General features: G+C 41.2%; 1 protein-coding gene and 1 long non-coding RNA gene across 2 annotated transcripts; one reads left to right on the top strand and one right to left on the bottom strand.

Moving 5' to 3' along the window:
• The first annotated feature begins 1,163 nt into the window (after positions 1-1,163).
• Positions 1,164-21,979, top strand: LOC136429915 (uncharacterized). The gene is made up of 5 exons (XM_066420075.1): positions 1,164-1,319; positions 12,745-12,869; positions 20,021-20,431; positions 21,118-21,245; positions 21,726-21,979. The coding sequence occupies exons 1-4, from the start codon at positions 1,179-1,181 to the stop codon at positions 21,218-21,220; spliced, it is 780 nt and encodes a 259-aa protein (XP_066276172.1). The 5' UTR covers positions 1,164-1,178; the 3' UTR covers positions 21,221-21,245; positions 21,726-21,979.
• On the bottom strand, positions 4,839-7,754 carry LOC136429913 (uncharacterized). The gene is made up of 2 exons (XR_010754830.1): positions 5,794-7,754; positions 4,839-5,621 (listed from the first exon to the last, which is right to left on the bottom strand). It is a non-coding gene; the product is annotated as an uncharacterized lncRNA (long non-coding RNA).
• Positions 21,980-21,997: the final 18 nt, after the last annotated feature.

The raw sequence follows: 21,997 nt of genomic DNA, 5'->3' as shown, positions 1-21,997 counted from the left end.
TGTACTGGGTGGTTCGTGCGCATATGCCGTGTCAGGGCGACAAAGGGCCAGACAACACCGATGACATGAAACGGTTTTCCGCGCGTACAAATTGGAAATCAAAGTTGTGCGCCTTTGTTTGGGTTGGGTTTAAAATGTCAGTCTTGACGTCCACAGAGAAAAATCGTAATCTATGGTGACTACCTCGTCTGTTTCCCGGCATTTTTTCTGTGGTGCATCTTTTTTATCAAGCACTCCCATGTGACATTATACTCCGTACGCATAGGGTGACGTTACACTCAGCTACATATGCTTTAATCCTGCAAATGACAAATTACAGAATGTAGATTTCATTGAATGAATGAATGAATGAATGAATGAATGAAGACCTTTATTGCACATTTTTGCCACGCTCGGCTAAGTACAGATAACAACGAACCAAAACATGTTCAACAGATACAGTTAACAGGTACAAAATAAAATTAACTATCATTAGATGAGTTCAACTACCCACAACACAATTTTATCTGCATAAAAGCAGAAAAATAGAAAAGTATGAAAAATACAAAATTCAAAATATACATGTTTTCGGTAAAATGCGATTGCTAAATGTGCAAGTGTACTGGTGACGAATTGCTTTAATTAACACAGTTTTTCTGGAAAGTTCTAGTTTGACGGTGTCGTTTGCCTTCGCAGAAAGTCAGACGTGTATGACGTCATAACACCAGATTGTCGTCTGTCAATTCCACCCACAATGCCTCTGTACGTCACTTCCATGTCACCGAGAATAAAAGAATATTTAGGACATCCATCTAACCTACGTCACTGGCGACACACTATGAGGAAAACAATTCGTGGAATTTCCATTCGAAACAAACTTCCCGTATTTGTCACAACGATATCTGCAAATATTTTCTGTAATTCAAACCTTCTCGCGATAAATGAGTTGTGTACGTATAGTAGAACACATAACTCGTATGCATCTCTGTTGACGTAGTGTTGAATTGGTTTTTGCTGTAGTGCTCCTTCTCTTTTGTTCCTTTACAATAACACACCAGCTTGTCTTCCCCGCCATCGGAAGTAAAAAGGCCCAACCCAAGCTGGCATATGGTCCTTTGATCACCAAAAGTTTGTTTTTCCTTTCAATAAAACGACGACTATCACGGTGTTCTTTATTGTCCCTATCATATCGTTTACAAATGATGTTTGGTTTCCCCTTCTTCGGACCCTTTAAATACCGGGGCCAATTCCAGCCATTTCATTCAGCTAAGCAACATCCACCCGAACGAAGGCAACGAGAGGCAACCTTCGCAAGCAAGACCACACTTCTATTAACCAAGGTAGGTACGGATAATCTGGAGATTAATTGTCTTTTCTTTAATAATTCATTGCAGCACTTTACTACAAGTTCCCTCTGGTTTACCTGTGACGATGTGCAGGAGAAAGTCATTGAACAGAAATGGATGGCGGTGCAGGTCTTTCAAACTAAGTCTTTGGGCAATCAGAAATGTGTTATTATAGTTTTTCTCAAGCTTCTTGGGGTGCGAGTTCCGATCTGTAAGGTAACAGTTTCTCAAGCAACCGGATACATTTTGGAAACGGCCAGACGCTAGTATCCACAACTTTTTGTCAGTGAGATCCACTATCTTTCGTTTGTGAGTTCCGATGTATATTCCATTAAATGTCGCCTATCTTAGTTAGAGGAAAAGTACAGGGCATATCTATCTTCAGGCATCCTTTCGTTGATCTTCATGTAGACGCCAAGGGACTTATGCATGTGTATTTTGATTTGATTTTGTGGCGATACACACGAACTGTAGATGTATGCCTGCAGAAACCCTTATGGGTTGCGCGGTAGGAATCGGGTAGGCTGTATGGACATGATATGCAGCGCCGGTCGCTCGGTATATTAGGGCTCGTTCACACTTTTGCGTATACGTTTGAAATCAAATCTCCTTAGTATATGCAAGTGAGATGCGAATTGACATTTTTTTGGTGTAGGCAAAGTTTGCAAAGTTTGTTAAGTTTTTAACTTTGACCCACCGTTGCCACCGTTGTGCAGCCTGATTTTCGAACAGAAAACGGCCGCAAATTTTACCCAGGACAAAAGAGTCCAATACGCAACTCATACAGCACTTGAATATACGCACAAGTGTGAACGGGCACTTAGACTTCGTGCCTTTCCCTGTAAAAAAAAAACTTGCGCTAGAAGACAACAAAATCAAAACGTTTCCCTTTCTGAAATAAATGTGAATACTTCCAACAATTGAAAAATAGAACAACCATTAAAAGTAACTCCCTAGGAAAAGTACTTTCTTTGACAGGAGATGACACCTGGTGACACATGGCCTGGCCAATGTCGTAAACTCTCACTACTTATCAAATCATTTGTACAGCACTGTTCCTAACTTGAGTAAACAAAACCTTTTGCCAAGGAAGTTCTCTAGCTGGTAACCCGTGAACACTTCAATTATTTCCTAAAGTATTGCGCAGACGATTGATCGATGTGATGGTGGATTAGATTAAGCACGATTTGATGGTGATACCATCTGGTTCAAACGACCCGCTACTGTTTAACACTGAAGATGCGATCAATCATCCTAGCGGAACAAAATTTGATGAAGATTGGTTTTGCTTCGTTTAGGGACAATCAAGCAATTTTGTACTCTTGTGTCATACACGGGCAAATGACTAGGGACTAATTAAGCAATCTCATAAGGGTCTAATATTTTTTCGGTGGTTTCACGAGGAATTTAATTTTAGAACTTTCGACAAACAAACTAAGTCCAGAAGTGTATCTACTTTTGTGGCAAGACTTCCTGTTCATACAGCCTTGTCTGGGACAAAATTTGATGAAGATTGCTTTTACTTCGTTTAGAGACAATCTAGCAATTTTGTACTCTTGTGTCATACAAAGGGCAAATGACTAGGGGCTAATTAAGCAATCTCATATATAATGTCAATTGGTCTAATATTTCTTTCGGTGATTTCGCGAGAAAGTTGATTTCGGAACTTTGGACCGAACTCAAGTCCGAATCTCACTGGACCCGCGACACGTTGGTGACCTCGCTGCGACCGAGCGATTTGACAGCGCGCTCAATGAATTTTATCGTAAAAAAAATTAATATTTTTACGCTTTGTGTGTTTTGTTGTCTGTTTAGTAAATACCTGTACGTTTTGTATGATATTTTCATTATAAAGTCAAGGGTACCCCAAATCCAATTCAGGAAACAGCCGCGGGTCCAGTGAGATAGGGGTTTAGTGAAAAAAATTGTATCTACTTTTATGGCAAGACTTCCTGTTTTGAACCCTTGAATCCCCGACAGTCTGGCTACAAGTAGCCCAGAACAGATCTTACTTTAGGCCATAGGTCATCGAGCTAGAACTGTAATTGCCTTGCCCCTATCGCTGTATCGTAGCTTAAGGCAGGCTCACAAAGAGTTAATGGAAGTACTAGCTCGACTCCGTACGTACAGATCTCATAAGCTAAGCACAAGATCTGGAATTTCAAATGTTGCCCACCAGTCTGCCAGTTGATTTGCTTAAGGAGAAGGTTTTCTGTATGTTATATATTGTCCAAGCGTTCTGGTGTTGGTTGATGATTCAAATGCAAACAATAGAGTATATATAGTGTTGGATTCAAACACCGAAAGAACATGTTTGCCACATACTAGTCAGTGTTTCGGCAAGAAAAGAAATCACCTTTAAGTTACCAGTTTCAGTTTGGAATTAAGGACAACTTCTTAGAAAATAGGGAATTATAAGGAAAGCTACTTTGCTCAGGAAAACTTGTCTTTACGTTTTACAATGTGATTTTCTCCTACTCGAATCAGATTTACAGGAAAGGAAAATGATATATTAAAGAAAAAACGACAATAGAAGATTGGGCACAATTTGTTCACCTAATAAAGCGAACAGGATTTCAATGATATTACACTTTGTTGAATATGTCTCTTCATTTTATATGGCTTTAACTTAACTTAACTTAACGTAACTCAACTCAGCTTAACTGAACTTAACTTAACTTAACTTAACTTAACTTGACTTGACTTGACTTGACTTAAAGAGTCTCTGGAAGGTGTCATACTTTAATGTAATCAAGAACGCCACTGTGACATGTTGGTTTTAGCTATCCTGTTTGTGTCTAACCTCTGTCACTACTGCCTGAGGTTGACAATGTCCACATGTACATCCCCTTGCCGGGACCACGTCAGAAACGTAGAGCCAGAATACTTGCACCTAAGCGCTTCGTGAGCGCTGGCGATTTTCTATGTTACACTGCACGAAATGGCCTCGTTTCCCGGCGTATACGTACCGGGATTTTTCTGTATTTTTGTCGGATACTGACGGATAATGACGGATACATGCGGATTCGTGTAAGATATCCGACAATTTCCGCACCGGTATATGGAATATTTCCTGAAGAATCCGAAAGTAAGGGATTTGCGACGAATACGGAGCCGTACACTGTACGGAAATGCCACCGATCCTGACGGATACGAACAGGAATTTTTCTGTATTTTTGTCGGATACTGACGGATACATGCGGATTCGTGTAACGTATCCGACTATTTCCGCACCGGTATATGGAATATTTCCTGAAGAATCCGAAAGTAAGGGATTTTCGACGAATACGGAGCCGTACACTGTACGGAAATGCCACCGATCCTGACGGATACGAACAGGAATTTTTCTGTATTTTTGGCGGATACTGACGGATACATGCGGATTCGTGTAACGTATCCGACTATTTCCGCACCGGTTTATGGAATATTTCCTGAAGAATCCGAAAGTAAGGGATTTTCGACGAATACGGAGCCGTACACTGTACGGAAATGCCACCGATCCTGACGGATGCGTACAGGGATTTTTCTGTATTTTGAAGAAAATGGTGAATACTGACGGATACAGGTGGACCCAACAACGAATCCGTAACGGATCCGACTAAGTGCTTGCATTCCTGATTTAACTATACCCAAAACATCATTTTGAATGACAGGAAGTTTGGGAAAGCCTGTATGTAACATATGTATCATTTCATATCTCAACATAATGTATTTCTAAGTTCAAAAACTATCAAATACAATACAATACGGAAGTACTATGTGGCTAAATGATCCATTTCATTTGAGACAGGCTGAGGGACATCCACATACTCAAAGCACCACTGCACATGCAGGTTAATGTCGGTAAATTGGGGTTGTGCAAGCACAATGTTCTGAAAAATTATGAAATGTATTACAATTAACACCATCACAACATTGTGGTAATATTTACTACTGTATAGTGCCCTTGGACCAAAATTATCTACATGTTCTAAATATTCCACTAAAGTATTAAAAGCCCTATTTGTGGCCAGCTCTTCGTCTAAAAGCCATCAGATACAATTATTTCAAATACAGAGGTTGAAAATAGAAAGTAACATTATACTGTCTGAAGAACTCCCATGATGACACGCCACATTTTAAACGTAAGTAGTATATGCCGTGGAGCTGCATGTGTATAATCGTCCTCTCCCCATTATCTGACTACATCTGAGTTCACTTCTTCCATGCACTCTTGGTAAGGGACAGGCAAGGCTGATTTCTTCTGTATCTGCATGTTGGACTCAGCTTGGAGTCCATCTTGTGATGAACCAGTTCCTATATGATAAAACCAAATGATGAATAAATATCAATTCACGTATTTAAGGAACATGTCACATGATTTTGACATGGGCTTCGTTTCATCACAGCAGCTACAAAAAACACGGGACAATGGATATCCATCATGCCTCTCTCAGCTAACATTGAAGTGTACCGATGATGGACTTACCAAAGGAGCCTGAGGTACTCAGCAGCTGAGCATCTGACAATTGATTGCTTTGTTCCCAGCCAAGGTCCTCACAATATGTGCTGCATTTGTGAAGGAAGTATCTGCCGATGCTGTACTGGATATATATATATAAATGGAAACAATGACAAATATTAAACATATCACATACTCGCATGTGTAAAAAAATGAATCTGGGCATCGTTGAATTGACTACGTAAAACTTACATCTATAACTTGAATATGATATTGATCAAACATGCACAGCTATAACTGAATGAAATAATCACTGAGGCACACTACTGCCTCCTTATAAGTTCTAGTTCACTATCCACAAACTGTGGGATCTTTGTGGGACAAATACTTATGACATTTTCTTCCCTTCCATATCTTTAATTATCTTTCCCTCCACTGCTTGCTATTTTGTATCTGAAACGTTAACCAGACACACATGCCTGCTGACCATTGGCAAGAATGAACAAATTGAAATTTTAAATTTCCTAGATCCTAACGCCGTAAAAGGGCAGGTCGGCTGGAGAATTCTTATGGTCATGCGAATGCGATGATATGTCAAGCCACAATAGGAGGATAACTGACGTCAAAACTAGTTAGAAACGGGAATTTTTCAATTTGTACTTACCAAAGGGCAGTCCCTCAAAATGATGAATCAACTCCCTACCAGCGTTTACAAGGGGGAGGGGGGCGACGAATATTGCATGCACGAAGAAGACAACGTCGCAATTTCGTGCGTTTGAGTTTACACCGAATTCCCTTCGACTCTCAAGCCACTCAAAAATCACTGGTCGACCATGGTAGACTCTGGCGATGCCATGTTAAGCACAGAAGGTGATGAAACGCCGTTCTTGTCTGTGCTGTTAACCGAAAGAAAACCGTTAACGTTTGTCGCGCCCAGAAGTGTATTGTGGGTAATTTGGATATCCGACACGAATCCGTGTTCCGTACACGTCAGGATCCGAGACAGCTCATGACTTCTAACATGGCAAATCTGAACTTCTAACATATTGGCAAATACATAAAAAAATGAAAGATCCGAGTAGATATTGTATCTGTACCCGAAACGTATCCAGTCGTATACGGCATCAGAATTGCTGGATCTGAGGTGTTCCTGGTATTTGTCCGAATTTGCTCGGAAACGTTCCGTATCTGTACTCGAAACATATGAAGGATCCAGAACGTATACGGCGCCGGAATTGTCTGATCTGAGGTGCACCGGATCCAATCGGAAACGTTCCGTATCTGCTATGATGCGCAATTCCGGATCTGCCGTCAGGAAATGAGATTATGCCGCGTGCCGTGCAGTGTGTATTTGTTGGTCAGGATCCGAAGCAACTACCGACAAACAATCCGAACATCTCTGCCATATTGACAAATATCTAGAAACGAAGGATCCGCGCAAATATCCTCAGGTATCCGACGCGCATCACGGATCCAGACGTATACGGCGTCGGAATTGCCGGATCTGAGGTGTACCTGGTAATTGTCTGAATTTGCTCGGAAACGTTCCGTATCTGTACCCGAAACGTATGAAGGATCCAGACGTATACGGCGCCGGAATTGTCTGATCTGAGGTGCATCGGATCCAATCGGAAACGTTCCGTATCTGCTGTGATGCGCAATTCCGGATCTGCTGGATTCGTCAGGAAATGAGATCATGCCGTGCCGTGTGTATTTATTCGTCAGGATCCGAAGCAACTACCGACATACAAACAATCCGAACATTCCAAATATCAAAAAAAAGAGGGATCCGCGCAAATATCTTCGGGTATCCGAGGCGCATCACGGATCCAGAAGAATACGGCGTCGGAATTGGTCGGATCTGCGGGCACTTCAGTATCCGAACAGTGAACTGGGATTTTTCCGGATTCGCTCGGAAACGCCATGAGGCCCGATTCCGGATACGTCGGATCCGTCAGGATACGTGGCCATTTCGTGCAGTGTTAGATAAGACCAGTACGTGTAAAATATCACACTTGCTATCATGACTTTGCGACTATTTTGTTGCGTAAAGATTGTCAGGATCATTTTATGCTCGAATACAAAATGGATACACATAAAAAATATGGTATGTTGTGGCAAGACAACTTCAATGCATTTCATCGGGCACAAATCTTTTGCTCTCAACTGAAGCTGTGGTACCTTGCCGTAAACTTTCAGCACACATGGAGAACATGGAGAAAGCATTTCGATATTTCCAGGATGTATACGGACAGAATCCGTTTCCTCGCTTTTCCCAGACTGAGTATGCATTTCATAACATGTTCTTCAGAGGGAGCCATTTTAAGCAAGTTTATCTATAGTCCGTTTATTGATTCGTACATTCCTTCATCTATAAAATACATGGCAGCGTCCTCAGCGCAGCAGAGGACGATGAATTGTGTACTTTAGGCAAACACGTGTTACATTTAACAAAATCTAACTCAAATTTACACAACTAATACTATACAAAATCTAAATCAAAACAACTAGTATTATACATTAACCAAATACAGGAATTCTCATCGTACAAATTGTAAATTTATTGAAAATTCTTGGCCGGAGTTCAAGTGCCAGGAACAGGATGAAGAAAATAAATGTAATACAATGATAATGCGGGACAATTGTTTTAAGAAGAACTTTATTTCACGACAATTGTACATGGTACAAAGTATGGCAAGAATTCGTAAACATAACACAAAGTAGAAGTATAGAATAAAAGCAATGGAAGATCACCTCCCCCCCCCCCCAACACACACATACTTTTTCCGGTAATGTGTAGGTTCTGTGACTTTAGGAGAAGTGTAGTTTTCAGCGTGGAAGAATTGTGATGAAGCAGTTTCGAGGACGATGTCATGAATTCCCTAATATAGTACGGCATATCTGTACAGTTTGTATTCCCTACTGAATCTGTTAATGTGGCGTCCTTCCATCATGACGTTATTACTACCGACCAGTGATGGATTTGTTGCAATGGAAATTTCAATTAAGAGTACATCTCGAAAATCTAATTAGTTGTATTAACCCCGCCGAAATTGAGCGGTAACAACATGCACCCATACGTTATTAACGTTCAATTGCGTCATTAACGGACATTTCTCGGTAATTAATCTTATAGAATGGTTTATGAAGGGAAATGTAAGTGGTTAAAACCGTTCTATCAGTGATCATTGACGAATATAAAGCTGAAAACACATCGCTCATATGGGGAATAACATTGCAGCCTCCCTTTACTATATATTGCACAGTAGCATCCCCTACACTTACATTATATTCGGTAATTTGTTTCTGTCGGAAGCAAGAAACATTTTGGAACATTGAAAGTTTGTTTCAAAATTGATATTCACTGTATGAGCATTTTGTTTCTATTCTCCTCAAAAAATCACTCTTTTGATTCCGGTTCGGAATTTAAAGTGACCGGATCGTAAAGTAGTCCGGGAAAATAAGACGCAAATCATAGATTTTCCTCGATAGTTTTGGCTCCACATTTTTCGGTTATCGCAATAGCAATGTGTAATCTTTTATATTTTCTGAAAAGCCCGATCGTCGTAACGTTTTACGGTTGCGCAGTTTCGGTCGTTTGGTCATCGGGGATTGCGGAAAACGTATCCTCACAATTTTTCGATCAGCCCCGAATCGTAAAAAAAAACTCCGAACCGAGACCTTTTGCGTGGGTGAATATCTTATTCTTATCCCATGGCAGTGAAAATATACGTTTTGCTTTACTTTGAAAAGTTAAAGACATTAATCAAAAGGTCCTAGATGTGCCGAAAATGCAATTATCTCCAGCGAAATAAAGTTAAAACTCTTTTAATCCAATAGAAAAGCACAGTGTTACTATACAGGCTCCAATCAGAACCGGTTAAAACGTTGGGTCGCTGTAGGCTTTGGCTCAACAACATCTTCTTTCAAGCGCCTGTATGTGGGTGAGACGAAATGTTGTAACGAAGGCCAGGGGGCTCAAATTCGCCACTGTAGCCTAGATTCGCCATATAGATTTCTTGATTTCTGATATGTTAAGCTACAATGTTATGGTTACTTTTACTATTCTTCCAAGCAATGTCAATCTTTAATATGCATATTTTACTTTATACAATATGATTTAGAAAAAAAAGTGGCGAATTTGGGGCCTTCTCCGTTACATGTATACAACACGCACAAGATTGATATGAAATGTTTTTTGCATCTTCTCAGCCAAATGGAATTTTTTCTTCATTCTCAGATCATTTCCATTGTACGTACGTACCCTCCATGTATTTTGTTGCTTTTCGACGCAACGCCGTTTTATTTGCTGGAAACCTTTAAAAAAACTGAACCCTTCACTACGAAGCGTTTCTGACTGACGCCACAGCCTGTCACAGTCGCCTCGAAACACAAACTTAAGGGCTTATCTGACAATTCTGCTGATGACCTCGTATGTCCTCTCCACGAAAATCTGATCCTTAAGTTCATATACCTTAAGACTTTAGAAAGGGTTTAATACAAGGACACGTCTGACATGTTTGAATTTGAATTACAAAAATCCAAACAGCCTAGATCTCAATATAGATTTAGCTTTGAACAAGTTCGAGATAGTAGAAAACGAGTTTTCTGTACATCAATGGCCATGGAGTATTGAAAGGTTACTAGGGTTTACCTGTTTGAACCGTAAAGTTGGTTAATTCATGAGAAGCTCAAATGGTTCATTGGACGGGGCTAGTATAAATATCAATGTGTGACGTCATTGGTAGACAGTCAGGGAATTGCTATGTTGACATATGACAAAGATCTCTGTTACTGATGCAAGGTCGATGGATTCTGTAACGCATGTGACGAATGATTCTTTTGTCATCAAAACATTGTGGCTGTATGGAATCAATGAAGTGAATAGGGGAAGAGAAGTCGGAACTCTTGTGAGCTACTAAGGCCATGTTGATTTGATTAATGGATGACATCCTCTGGCAACCCCATACTAGTACTAATGCGAGCCTGCAAATGAAAAAAAAAGTGGTCAGGAAGGTTTACAATGGCTATACATACTACCGAAATATAGATTCTTCTTTTTTTCTTTCACGTTTTCTGATACTTGTCCGTCATTGAACTTTTACAACACAATGTATTATACTAGTACTATCATGGTAGCTTTAGTGTTTTCATGGAACAAGAAATGAAATAGTATAACTTTGCTATATATATATATATATATATATATATATATATATATATATATATATATATAAAGACAATTCAAACTCTACAACTGGATGAAATTCGAAGATTTACTTCCAGACATTTCGAGTGACAGCCATCACTTTCCTAGTAGAAATACACTAGTGACGCTAAAGAAAATAGATGAATGTCACTCGAAATGCCCGGAAGTAAATTTTCAAATTTCAATCAGTTGTAGAGTTTAAATTGTCTCTACATATTGTTGATCTGGATGTCTAACCTTCATAAACGCACCCTGCAATATGTTGGGGAAAACGTGGCCCAAATTACAACACACAGCTTCTAAAAACGTTTTGTTAACTCATCATTTGAGTGCCAAAAGGAGACGGAGTGCGTATGTACACGATCAAGTAAATGACTTTTCTAAAAAGTTGTGCAGATTGACCCATGAAGTTTTAATTAGCAAGATAGTGATGGAAAGGTATCATGGGAATTTTCACATCAATCAGTGGGTTTTTTATTCATTCCAACTTTTGAAAAAGTTGACACTATTAAAATAACCGATGAGGTTTAACGTTGTTTTTAAACTCCTTGAAATAACATTGTTTTTTACTATCCATTTTAATCAATGTCATTGTACATATTGCGAAACAGGTAAGGAAAATTTGTGCCCAAGATTACGTTTTTGAAAATCATAATAGACATCCATTTTGTGAGATTTTCGTCTGCCAGTTAACGCCCACTCAGAACTCCTTCATCGAAGTACTCGCGCCACTAGGTCCTTCAATGAAGCTTAAGTATAAGTGGGTAGAGTCCTATATTTCCTAAATAACGTCAAAAAGAGTCATTTCTGCGTCATATTAGATATATGTACATGTAATGTCCTGGTTTCACCCACGTAGTGACGTCTACGTCATCAGACGTTTCATTCTATAGAACTGATGTTTTACTGGCGAATCTTCCGAAATATTTGTCAACGTCAGCGTAATTTTGTTGTTGTGAGGAATCACTTGACGTGGAACTAGTTTATACGTAGAATTGAACTACGGTGTTTCTCTTTGATATTTCATTTCAATCGTTGCTTTCAATTTTACAAGTCTGAAAAAAAGAAAGCTTGAGTAATCTTAGATCGGCTGTTTTCGTCTTAAAGATACGCTTTAAATCCGTAGTAGCTTTTGATATTTGGAAATATGCAGTTTCATATATCGTATGACCTTTAGAATAGAAATAATTGCATTTAGGTACCGCTAATATCTGAAACTACGCAATTTGAGAAATAGCATGACCTACAAAGCAGAAATGATTAGATTTATTTGACGCTAATCCACACTTTCTTTACGCCACAGGAAGCAGTTCCCAGAAAGCAGAAGCATTAAGAAACATCTTCATCACTGGGGCTGACCCCTTATTACATAAAGTGCATCTAAAACTTAGTTTTTAAAACCTAATCTGTGTGTTAAAATTACACATCATGCAGTAGTTACGGTAGTAGTTAATTTGTTTCCTCTTTATTGCGGTCCATTAACGACGCCAGAATCGCATGGGAGTCCAATAAAGAAAAAACAAATTAGCCGAATTATCGCCCCCTCCGAAATTAATGGGGGAGTCCATCTCCAGGGACTGTCGTCATCACCCTGCCACGTGACCCGGGCTCCTTGTGTCCCTCTATAAATCACTGGTTCTGACCGTTGGCAGGGCATAAGTACCTGTGAATCAACACTAGAAAGTAGTTGAGAAGAGAACGGGTGGCGGACAGCGCACGTTAACACACTCTCTCTCTCCGTTCCGTGCTCTCATACGTACCGACGCCAGGTGAGACAACAGGTGAAGACTACGACCATGCGCTGCGGACTGAGCTGGCTGCTTCTCCTTCTGACGTACACGTTAGTCCTGCTGGCCGTGACGGCCTTACCGACGGGCGACTCAACACTGGCACGGTAAGACACACCCAGACAGTACTTTTCATTTTCTTTTTTACATTTTTAGCAAAAAGTTTTAGTGTATGTTAACTATTGAGAACAACAATGGGTCTTTGTGAACCCTGAAGAGAGAAGAAACAATTCAGACAGTACTGTGTCTGTGTTATTCATCTTTTTGATCATGCTTTGAACTTAACGTTATCTCTACCATACTTTTTTTTTACACAGAATCATGATTTTATTTCATAACGTCTCTCCGCAAAACACGGAGAGTAATAGTATTGCGATTGATAAGACAGATTCAAATAGTATGCCTGCCACAACATTTGTTGTTTTTGAGAGCTTCGCGGCAGCAGATGTACAGTAAAAGACGACAAAAAGAGCAAATTAATTCTGAAAGGGTTTGCATTTGTTTCTTTTCTTTACAAACATTGTTACAGATTGGTTGACGGTTTTATGTGTTTTTTTTTTCAAATTACTTTTGTCACTTTCATTCGAAGTGAATGATAATGGAAACATGCTGCCTACCTAGAAAGCACCGACTAACCACACGTTACGTATTCTCAACCATACGTTTATACATAACGTATTGTAACAACTAATGGTCATGCTGTTTGACTTCCTACTGTGGACTGGAGTTGATGAAGGTTTTGGTCTGCTAATTTGTTGGTGGACACGGCTGGCTTTTCAGCTTCTAGTTACATGTTCTCGTCTGTTTTGTTTCAATCATGGAAAGGACGGGCTTTCGTGTGCACTGATAGAACAACTCGCTCTGATAATTCACAAATGATCCCTCCTATGCTCTACAACAATTTGTGTCCCTAGCACCTGTTGCATTATCCATATTTCCATTCAGACTGAATCCGCCGTGACGAATTCCAGACCTCTCTAGAAATGAGATAGCGAACATATGAATTGCGACGCCCGGTTCCGGGGATGAAGAGATTTCACATGTGATTGAAATTGAGAGACAGGGAGGAAATGTATCCGGGTTTTTTTCAAGAACAAGTCGCTTCTAACCTTGGTGCTGATGTTAGTGTTATTGCAAAGTCAGGTTGAGAATACATGGTGAAAGCACGTTTTGCGCACTTTCACGTCTTCGATTAAAGCGGTGCAGCCTCGTGTACTTCAGACGTTGAATTAAACGCCATCTTCATCATTCCAAAAATGACACCACTGTCTTTACGTTTCGACAAGACTGTGCGATTTGAAATACAACTTATTCTAGTTTTATTTGATATGGTCAAGGCTGGTCACAGGGAATTTGATGTTTTATTTCTAAGGCAAGTCTGCCGACAGACTTGCAACATGTCATAATCATTGGTTTCATCCCAGCTCTCGTAAGGCTTAGTAAGCATCTAAACCGTAAAGATTTAGGTCGTCCTGGTCAAATTAATTCCCTTGTCGTTTGTGATCTTAGCGAAGCAGGTAGAGCGACTCTCGACCTAAGTTTTTGAAACAAATTGGTAAAAGGAATGTGTGTATTTTTTTGTAATCCTTGCATTTGAAGTAAGGAGGGGATAGAGTCGTCATTCGGATCAGCTTGACTATTGATCACTTATCTTTCCAACAAAAGCCTCTGCCTTCTTATAGCGGAGGCGCCCGAGGACGTCTTTGTAACGCGATTTGGAGATATTACCTGAGAAAGATAATCAAAACCAGAATGATTTTTTTTCTATTCTCTTCTCAGAAATCTTGCCCCACTTTTCCGGTACTGTGATGGCTTGGTTTATCTTCCGCTATTTTTCTAAAAATGTGACGTTTGGAAGAAATCAGATACATTTCTTTCCATGTGTGCCACTACCCTTCTTATGCTACGGTCCTAATTGGAAAAAGGGGCCCCGCCGGGTAGTTCACGGACTGTTTTTTGGCACTTTCGGCCGTGACCCCTGCGTGGCCCCGTGAGAGACCCTGCGGCTGCCGGGCTATTTTGGGGCCCGGCCGGGACCCCGAATCAATTCGCGGCACCCGGTAACAAACAGACGCCGTGAGCTAATCGTGCGAGCACCGGGAGGTACCCGGCACAAATTTGTGGCTTCGGGGCCCGGACGGTACTACATCCCCGACGGGCACCGGCGCAATTGGAACCAAAGCATTATTGAGATGATGTTTGATTAGCGTTAACGTTCCCTTCAAGAAGACAAATTTCCCCTAAGTGGGCATAATCAATTGTCCGCCTCTCAGCAGTACCCTCGCAGAATCTGGTCCGGATTATCACTTCATTTCACTTTATCAAGTTAACGATGAAACAAATCTAATGTGTCTATTGGCTTCTCCGTGAATCGTGAAGGCTTGTGTTGAATTCTGGAATTCAGGGAGCAGATTTATTATTATTATCAATGACTTCCGATAGGGGGCGTTGATCCATGGATTACGGTAAGCTCTTGTGGGCTGTGAAGAAGACGTCTAAAAGGTTTGATGACACGGGCGTAACGTCGCCTTGCCGGATGTTTTTGTGCCATCCAGAATGGTCGTCCTGATTCATAGCATGTTGCTGCAATTTTGAAAAAGGAATAAGGATGGATTTTTGGGGCACTACAGCTACAGCCAAACGGCGTTACTAAATACTGCATGCAAAAAAAGTCAAACCCAAAATGCTTAGATTGTATTCCGTAGCAGTTCTTAGAACAGTCAGCACTTGTCACCATTAATTGTTAACTTGCACTGTCTGTGTTTTCTGCACATTGTTTCACGTTGCAATTAGCCCTTGGGCAAGAACTTGCAAATATAACTCACTAAAGATTTTTAAAACGACTATATATTCGAATGTTGTAATGCTGAGTTTAGCAGAATCAGTGATCTGCATCCCTTAGCCACACTCAGCGCCACTACTGCATTGTCATGTAAACAGCTATAAACTTCTGGAACATTTCTATTCTAACAAAGTTGAATCGATAAATCAATATACAGTGGTCAAATCCAGGCTCAGGAGCTCAAAATCAGGCAAAAAAATTAGACATTCAGTGCAAAACAATATCATTCAAAGTGTGTAAACTCGCTAATTTCGCTTTATTTTGAAAAGATTTTCCCATCCCCAATATTTTGTTTATCTTCATGGTTTTACCGTTAGCCAAAATGTTGTGTCGAAATGTTGCCTGGTGTAACCCAATACTTTGCCGAACGCGCCTAGAAACGGGAAAAACTCTAGCAACAGACCACCGTGTTAAAGAGAGAGTCATGGAACCGTTTCTGGCACTGATTCAAAAACTAATGACAGCCTTGCAGATTGAATCTGCCGACAAAGCGCAAGCCGCGTCGGTCGTGACGACTTCATACCATTAGACCGATAAGCCTTTCTATATCCGTTGGACAAGAATCTCACTCAATGAACGCTCGGGTGGTAAGAGCCCCGGAGATATCACGGAATGAAGTGCTCTGAGCCCCGTTGACGTTTTATCTGGAAGCACGTGTCAAACGATACGCCATTTCCCTGCCCCGAGCCGCATGAATATATTGTAAATGCATAAATGTTCGCGGTTTTCCGCGGTGAACTCGTAAGCGTGAACTTAAAACCACCGCGAAAATTTTTGCCAACCTACTCTCTTTGTTAAACACTACGAAATGTAAATTGTACAGTATTATGAGGTACCCGTTATGGTAAATTCGCAGTTATCAGTTTTTTGACTGGTTGTCTGTAAAGCCACCAGTGTTCCCATTATGTGACTGTAACGCTACTGTTGTTTCAAATGCGAACTTAAAACCACCGCGAACACGCCATTTTCTCCCTGCCTCGAAATCAAATCTCCGCGAGTTTAAATCCATTTACAGTATTCCATTTCCCAAGACTACAGTAAGCAGGAAGATAGTTTGGCTTTTTTGGCAGAGTATGAAAAAAATGCTGTTTGCTTATATGTTGTGATCAGACCAGACCAGAAAAATCTGTAAAGATGCATATGGTATACACAAAATTAATATTCTGCGTTAGCGTTCACTCATTTTTTAGTGAATAAGATATTTATGTTTTTCAACATGTTTGACTTTGTGTGAATTTCTTAACCATGACCAATCGCCATTTCAAACCAGTGGAAAAGTCAGAGGCTATTTTGTACGCCACTCTTTTTTTGTTCGTTTCCTGTTTGCTGAAAGAATCTTGTCGCGTATACAGGCCTTGTAGAGTAGCTGATGAGGGCAATAGCCTTAAATACTAGTAACTGATGTCTTAGCATCATTCGCAGAGTTACATTTGCGTTAACGAAACCCATTGGGGTGATCCGTGGTGTGTGGATTGACAGGGATAAGAAAGACTGACATCCTCGAGGACGTAAAGTGAAGCTTTCTGGACTCCGTTTGATCCACTTTTATCCTCGGATGGCATCATGTGAGAGGTTTCACTGTAGTGACGGCAGCAAGGCTGAGGTTCTTGACTCCTGGAAAGATTATACCGAGTACAATATAACAGCACCAACATTTGAATGAAGTACTGTGTGCATATGGTATATGTATTCCCATACCAGATGTCAGTTCATTCGGTTTTAATACCAGGGCGCAAGAGCCAAAAATTTACATCTTTGGTCAAAAAATTGAAAAATCCCACAAATTTGAGCAGTGTATGCCAAAAATGTGAATGACGTCCCATGGGCATTTGGCATATGCATATAAAGCTCTATCCAAACTTCCTGTCATTTGGTTTCAATACCAGGGCACATGAGCCAACAATATACGTTTGGTCAGGGAATAGCAAAAAATCCCACCCAAAAGAATACATTTCAAGCAGTGTATGACAAAAATGTGAGTCCCGAGGCATGTACTATATCGATTCATGTGCGTACTCTTTCCAAATTTCCGTTCGTTTAATTTCGATACCAGGGCACAAAAGGCTGTCTGGAGCAAACATGCCATGTAAATTGATATTGGGGGGAAATTGAGATTCCCCCTTTTCCCTTTTTTTAGAAGTCATATGTGCCAAATTCGGTGCTTTAAGATTCGCACACTTTTTTTCAGCTATGCCGCTGGACTGACATGACTCTTGGGTTTATAAAATGGTAATCTGGCGGATGGAACCGACTGAAGCCATGTAATGGTTGTGCATTGATCTAGTGAACATTTACAGAAGCTTTAAACTGATGATAAATGGGCCGCTTATTTGAGGTTAAGTCGGCATGGACTTGCTTTGTACGGATGTATGCATTATCTATACGAGCAACAGACTTTTTTTTAAAGATCGAATTGAGCTCATGGAAATTGTGCATCAAAGAAAGAAAATTGACCAGGTGTTCACGAAAATCGAAGGAAAAATACGGCAAGTCTGAGAGCTGCCGCGGACTCATTGAAGATTTTGATGAAAATATTACATCTATGTATGTTCCTGCAAAATGACTATCAATGTCAAAATATTACACCTTCATGACAGAAGCAAGACTTTGCAAATAATGTTATATCGAAGATGAATCGGAAAAAAATAGAAAGAAGGATTACGGGGTTAACTCCTTATCAAAGAGAATCTTTATCTGGTAATGGTTCTCATGGCCATTGAGACTATATGACATTACCGCATTTTCAGTTGCTTTGGTCGTAACTGGATTTTGTTCTGATGTGCTGATTGGCTGACAAAGAACATCTGCTGTACGTTCGACACGCCCTTTTGTGTCACTCTGCTATTAACAACGCAGACGACAATGCTCAACAGCCGGGGTACATCAATGGTTGTGATCAAACGCGCCCTGGTCCTTTAAAGCTGTCGGGTGACCGCGGTTTCCAAACATTAGCTCAAACAATCCACTGATGTGCCATATAACATGAGAGGTTTGCATAAGCACGGCTATTAACATTATATTCTCAAGCGTTACATGTCAGACATCAAATACCTAACACCGTGACAGACATCAAATGGTTTTACAGAACGCAAGCATGTTTGTTTTGCAAATGCACGGACATTAACGTTGTTGACGCACAGTACGTATTTATAGAATTTACGTGGAAGATGGCTTTTTACGAGGGAAAAAGAACTAATATTTAGATAGTAATGCCATTTAAATCATATCAAACGATGTTTCTTAGTACAAAACCAACCTCGTTGATACATTATTGTACTTTAGGCTTGAGATAAATCCTATATTGACCAGTTGATTAGAGGTTAATATCAGAAACATAGATTGAAAATTGCTATTTCCAATGCTATAAAGACGATGTTATCATGATCAGAAGTATACGTTAGTTAGTGTTGAATATCCTCTATTTTCTCCATGTTTGTATGTCGTGTTGGCATTAGTGCTCAATGTAATGTCGTGTCCGTTTCCAAGGCCTGTAGAAGGGTACAGGTGGTGACCTTTGCTGATGGGTGATGATGACTACATAGGATCACGTGAATGTTTCTTAGGACCACGTGAATGTTTCTTAGGACCACGTGAATTCTTCTCAGGACCACGTGAATGTTTCTAATGGTCACGTGAATGTTTCTTAGAATCACGTGAATGTTTCTTAGAATCACGTGAATGTTTCTTAGGACCACGTGAATGCTTCTAATGATCACGTGAATATTTCTTAGAATCACGTGAATGTTTCTTAGGAGCACGTGAATGTTTCTTAGGAGCACGAGAATGTCTCGTAGGATAACGTGAATGTTTCTTGTGACCACGTGAGTGTTTCTTAGGCCCACGTGAATGTTTTTTGGAACCACGTGAATATTTCTTAGGTCCACATGAAGGTTTCTGAAGACCACGGGAATGTTTCTAAGGATCACGTGAATGTTTCGTAGGACCACGTGAATGTTGCTTATTTCTACTGTAGAATGAGAGAGAAACGGCAGCTTGGAGACCAGTCGATCACCAGCGAGATGTCCGTCAGACTAAGGGAGGCCGAGGCCCGCCGGCTGCTCCAAAGCCTCATGGCTAAACAGGGTAAAAGGTGAGGGTGGTGTGCAGCTTCTGGGGATCATCCTGACAAAGACAGTGCAAGTGCTCAAGAAAGAAATTGCATTTGGTTTCATTTAAACCACTCTCAAGATTTAGAAAAAAAAGCCGTCTGTGCAGGTACCACATACTGCATTCTGGTAACGAAAATGCTGCAGTGAAATATGGATAGTCATTTCAATCCTGATACAAAAGACAAGATCTCTGAATCTTCTCCCTCACTGAACCGTTCTTGCTTGAGCAAACTGTCAGTAGTCATGGATGATCCTCAAACGTCTTGGAAAAAAGATGCATGACAAGAATGTTCCACTGTTCTCGCAGGGACCGCAGGGCTCTGGGTGACCAAGGGTTCACCAGTGACCTCGCGAGCAAGCTGAGCGAAGCCGAGGCCAGGAGGATGATCCAGAACCTGATGGCTCAGGCCATCGGGAAAAGGTTCAGTCCAGCTGCGCAGGAGGAACTGCAAGCCTCCAAGCGCCAGCTTGGGGACCAGGGGGTCACTAGCGCGCTGGCCTCCCGGCTTGAACAGGCCGAGGCCCGCCAGTACATCAAGGACCTCCTGGAACAGGCTGTCGGGAAGCGATCGGGCGGAGTGGCCAAGCGCTCCGCAGCAGAGGGCGTGGCTAGCAGAAAGCGACGGGCTTTGACAGACCAGGGGCTGGTGGACCAGCCGCCCATCGGGCGTGAGGAGTCCGAGGCCCGTAAGCTTTTGATGGCCATCCTGACGACCAGGTAGCCGGAGTCCGGCCTGCACTGAGTGGAGCACCGTTCACAAACTCACGTCAATCATCATGCACCAAAGGGATCAAATCGAATCAAATCAAAATACCCACACTAGTAAAACACAAATTCTAGCATTGACTGCACAAGATGCACCAAGTCACGCCTGATGTCACAATGATCGTTTTGCACTTTGCGCCACGGCGAATGTGGCAGCGCGTTAAGACATCACCACAATTGTCTCACTAGCACTGCATCTAATGTATAAGGCTACTGCCCGTGGACTGGAACTTATTATCTCCTATGTGTGTCCTGTGTGGATTAAAGCTCTTAGATCTCTCTTTACTAGTCCTTCAATTACTCTAACCTTTGTATCCTCTGTCATATAAAAGGTACAATACTCCCCCACGCTTTTATCTTCATATCTCAAAGGTGCACTCTTTGACGGCTTAAAAGAAATCGTGACCACTTCATGATCACGGTTTTTAACCAAAAAAACTTGCGCTGTGCAAATTGAAGTAATTGTGAAGCTCTTAGCCCAGAGTGGCACTACTAGGGATAATACCAATCTTCACTCTCACCCCCTGCACTATAGATGCCATTTTCAAACGGTTTCGAACATCCATTGCAGTGTAAACAAAACAGCAAGGCGGCGCTGCTGCATAGTGTACGTTATAATCGTTTTCCGTTCCCAACAGGGCGATGACGGAAGGCGATATGTACAGCCAGTCCCAGCAGAAGTGGAGGCGCGACCCTGTCGCTGAGTTTCTGGATCGGCTGTACGAACAGGAGGACTTCTGACGTAGATACGGACACACTTTGTAAGGTAGGGGCGCTCTCTAGTGTAGCAGGGACCAAGACGTATCAGATAGTTTCTTTTGTCTCACCGCGTACCGTCATTTGTAAACTTTTGCTTTTGCAATTTCATGGTGTTTCCTTTGTGCTTTGGGGGAAATTTTAGATATTCGAAGTTATCCGTCGTTGTAAACATTGATAGAATAGTCTGTGATTTTTGATGGCTGTGAAGAGGGGGGGGGGGCATTGGACTTGTTGGGCAGACATGCTTCATGTGAACGGCAATATGAAATAGAGATCTGAAACAACAAACATTTCTAAAACAACCTACCTGCCTAGTCCCTCGACCTTATCTGGTCGTGGAATGGGGAAAAGGTACCGGTAGGTATGAAGTACTAATATTCATTCGATGCTAAACGTTTAGTGCATGAACCAGGCTAAAGTTACCACTGACAGCGCAATATCTCAATAGCCATGATGCTTACCGCTTCTCTTCTCCTTTCTTGCCCAGGCCACTTGCCTTTACCTGAAGCAAACGAGGACCCAACCTGAGGACATCCGATGGACGACAGTTTGACCAACCGGGTCAGAGTTCACGGACGGGTCGTTTACTTGCATGCCAATGACGATCAAGGACACGTGACATACGATACGATGTTAACATGAGCACATACGTCACGTGTCAAAATCATCGGGTCCTTTTTATTGTTCAAAGTCACAGAAAGAAGTTTGATGGATGAATAAAGTAGATATCAAACTTGCAAACTGATGGTCCTTTTTTCT

This window comes from Branchiostoma lanceolatum, chromosome 3 (assembly GCF_035083965.1).
Source record: "Branchiostoma lanceolatum isolate klBraLanc5 chromosome 3, klBraLanc5.hap2, whole genome shotgun sequence".
Classification (NCBI taxonomy): Eukaryota; Metazoa; Chordata; class Leptocardii; order Amphioxiformes; family Branchiostomatidae; genus Branchiostoma; species Branchiostoma lanceolatum.
The sequence above is the reverse complement of the archived record's forward strand: the minus strand, read 5'-3'. Positions and strand labels throughout refer to the sequence as shown.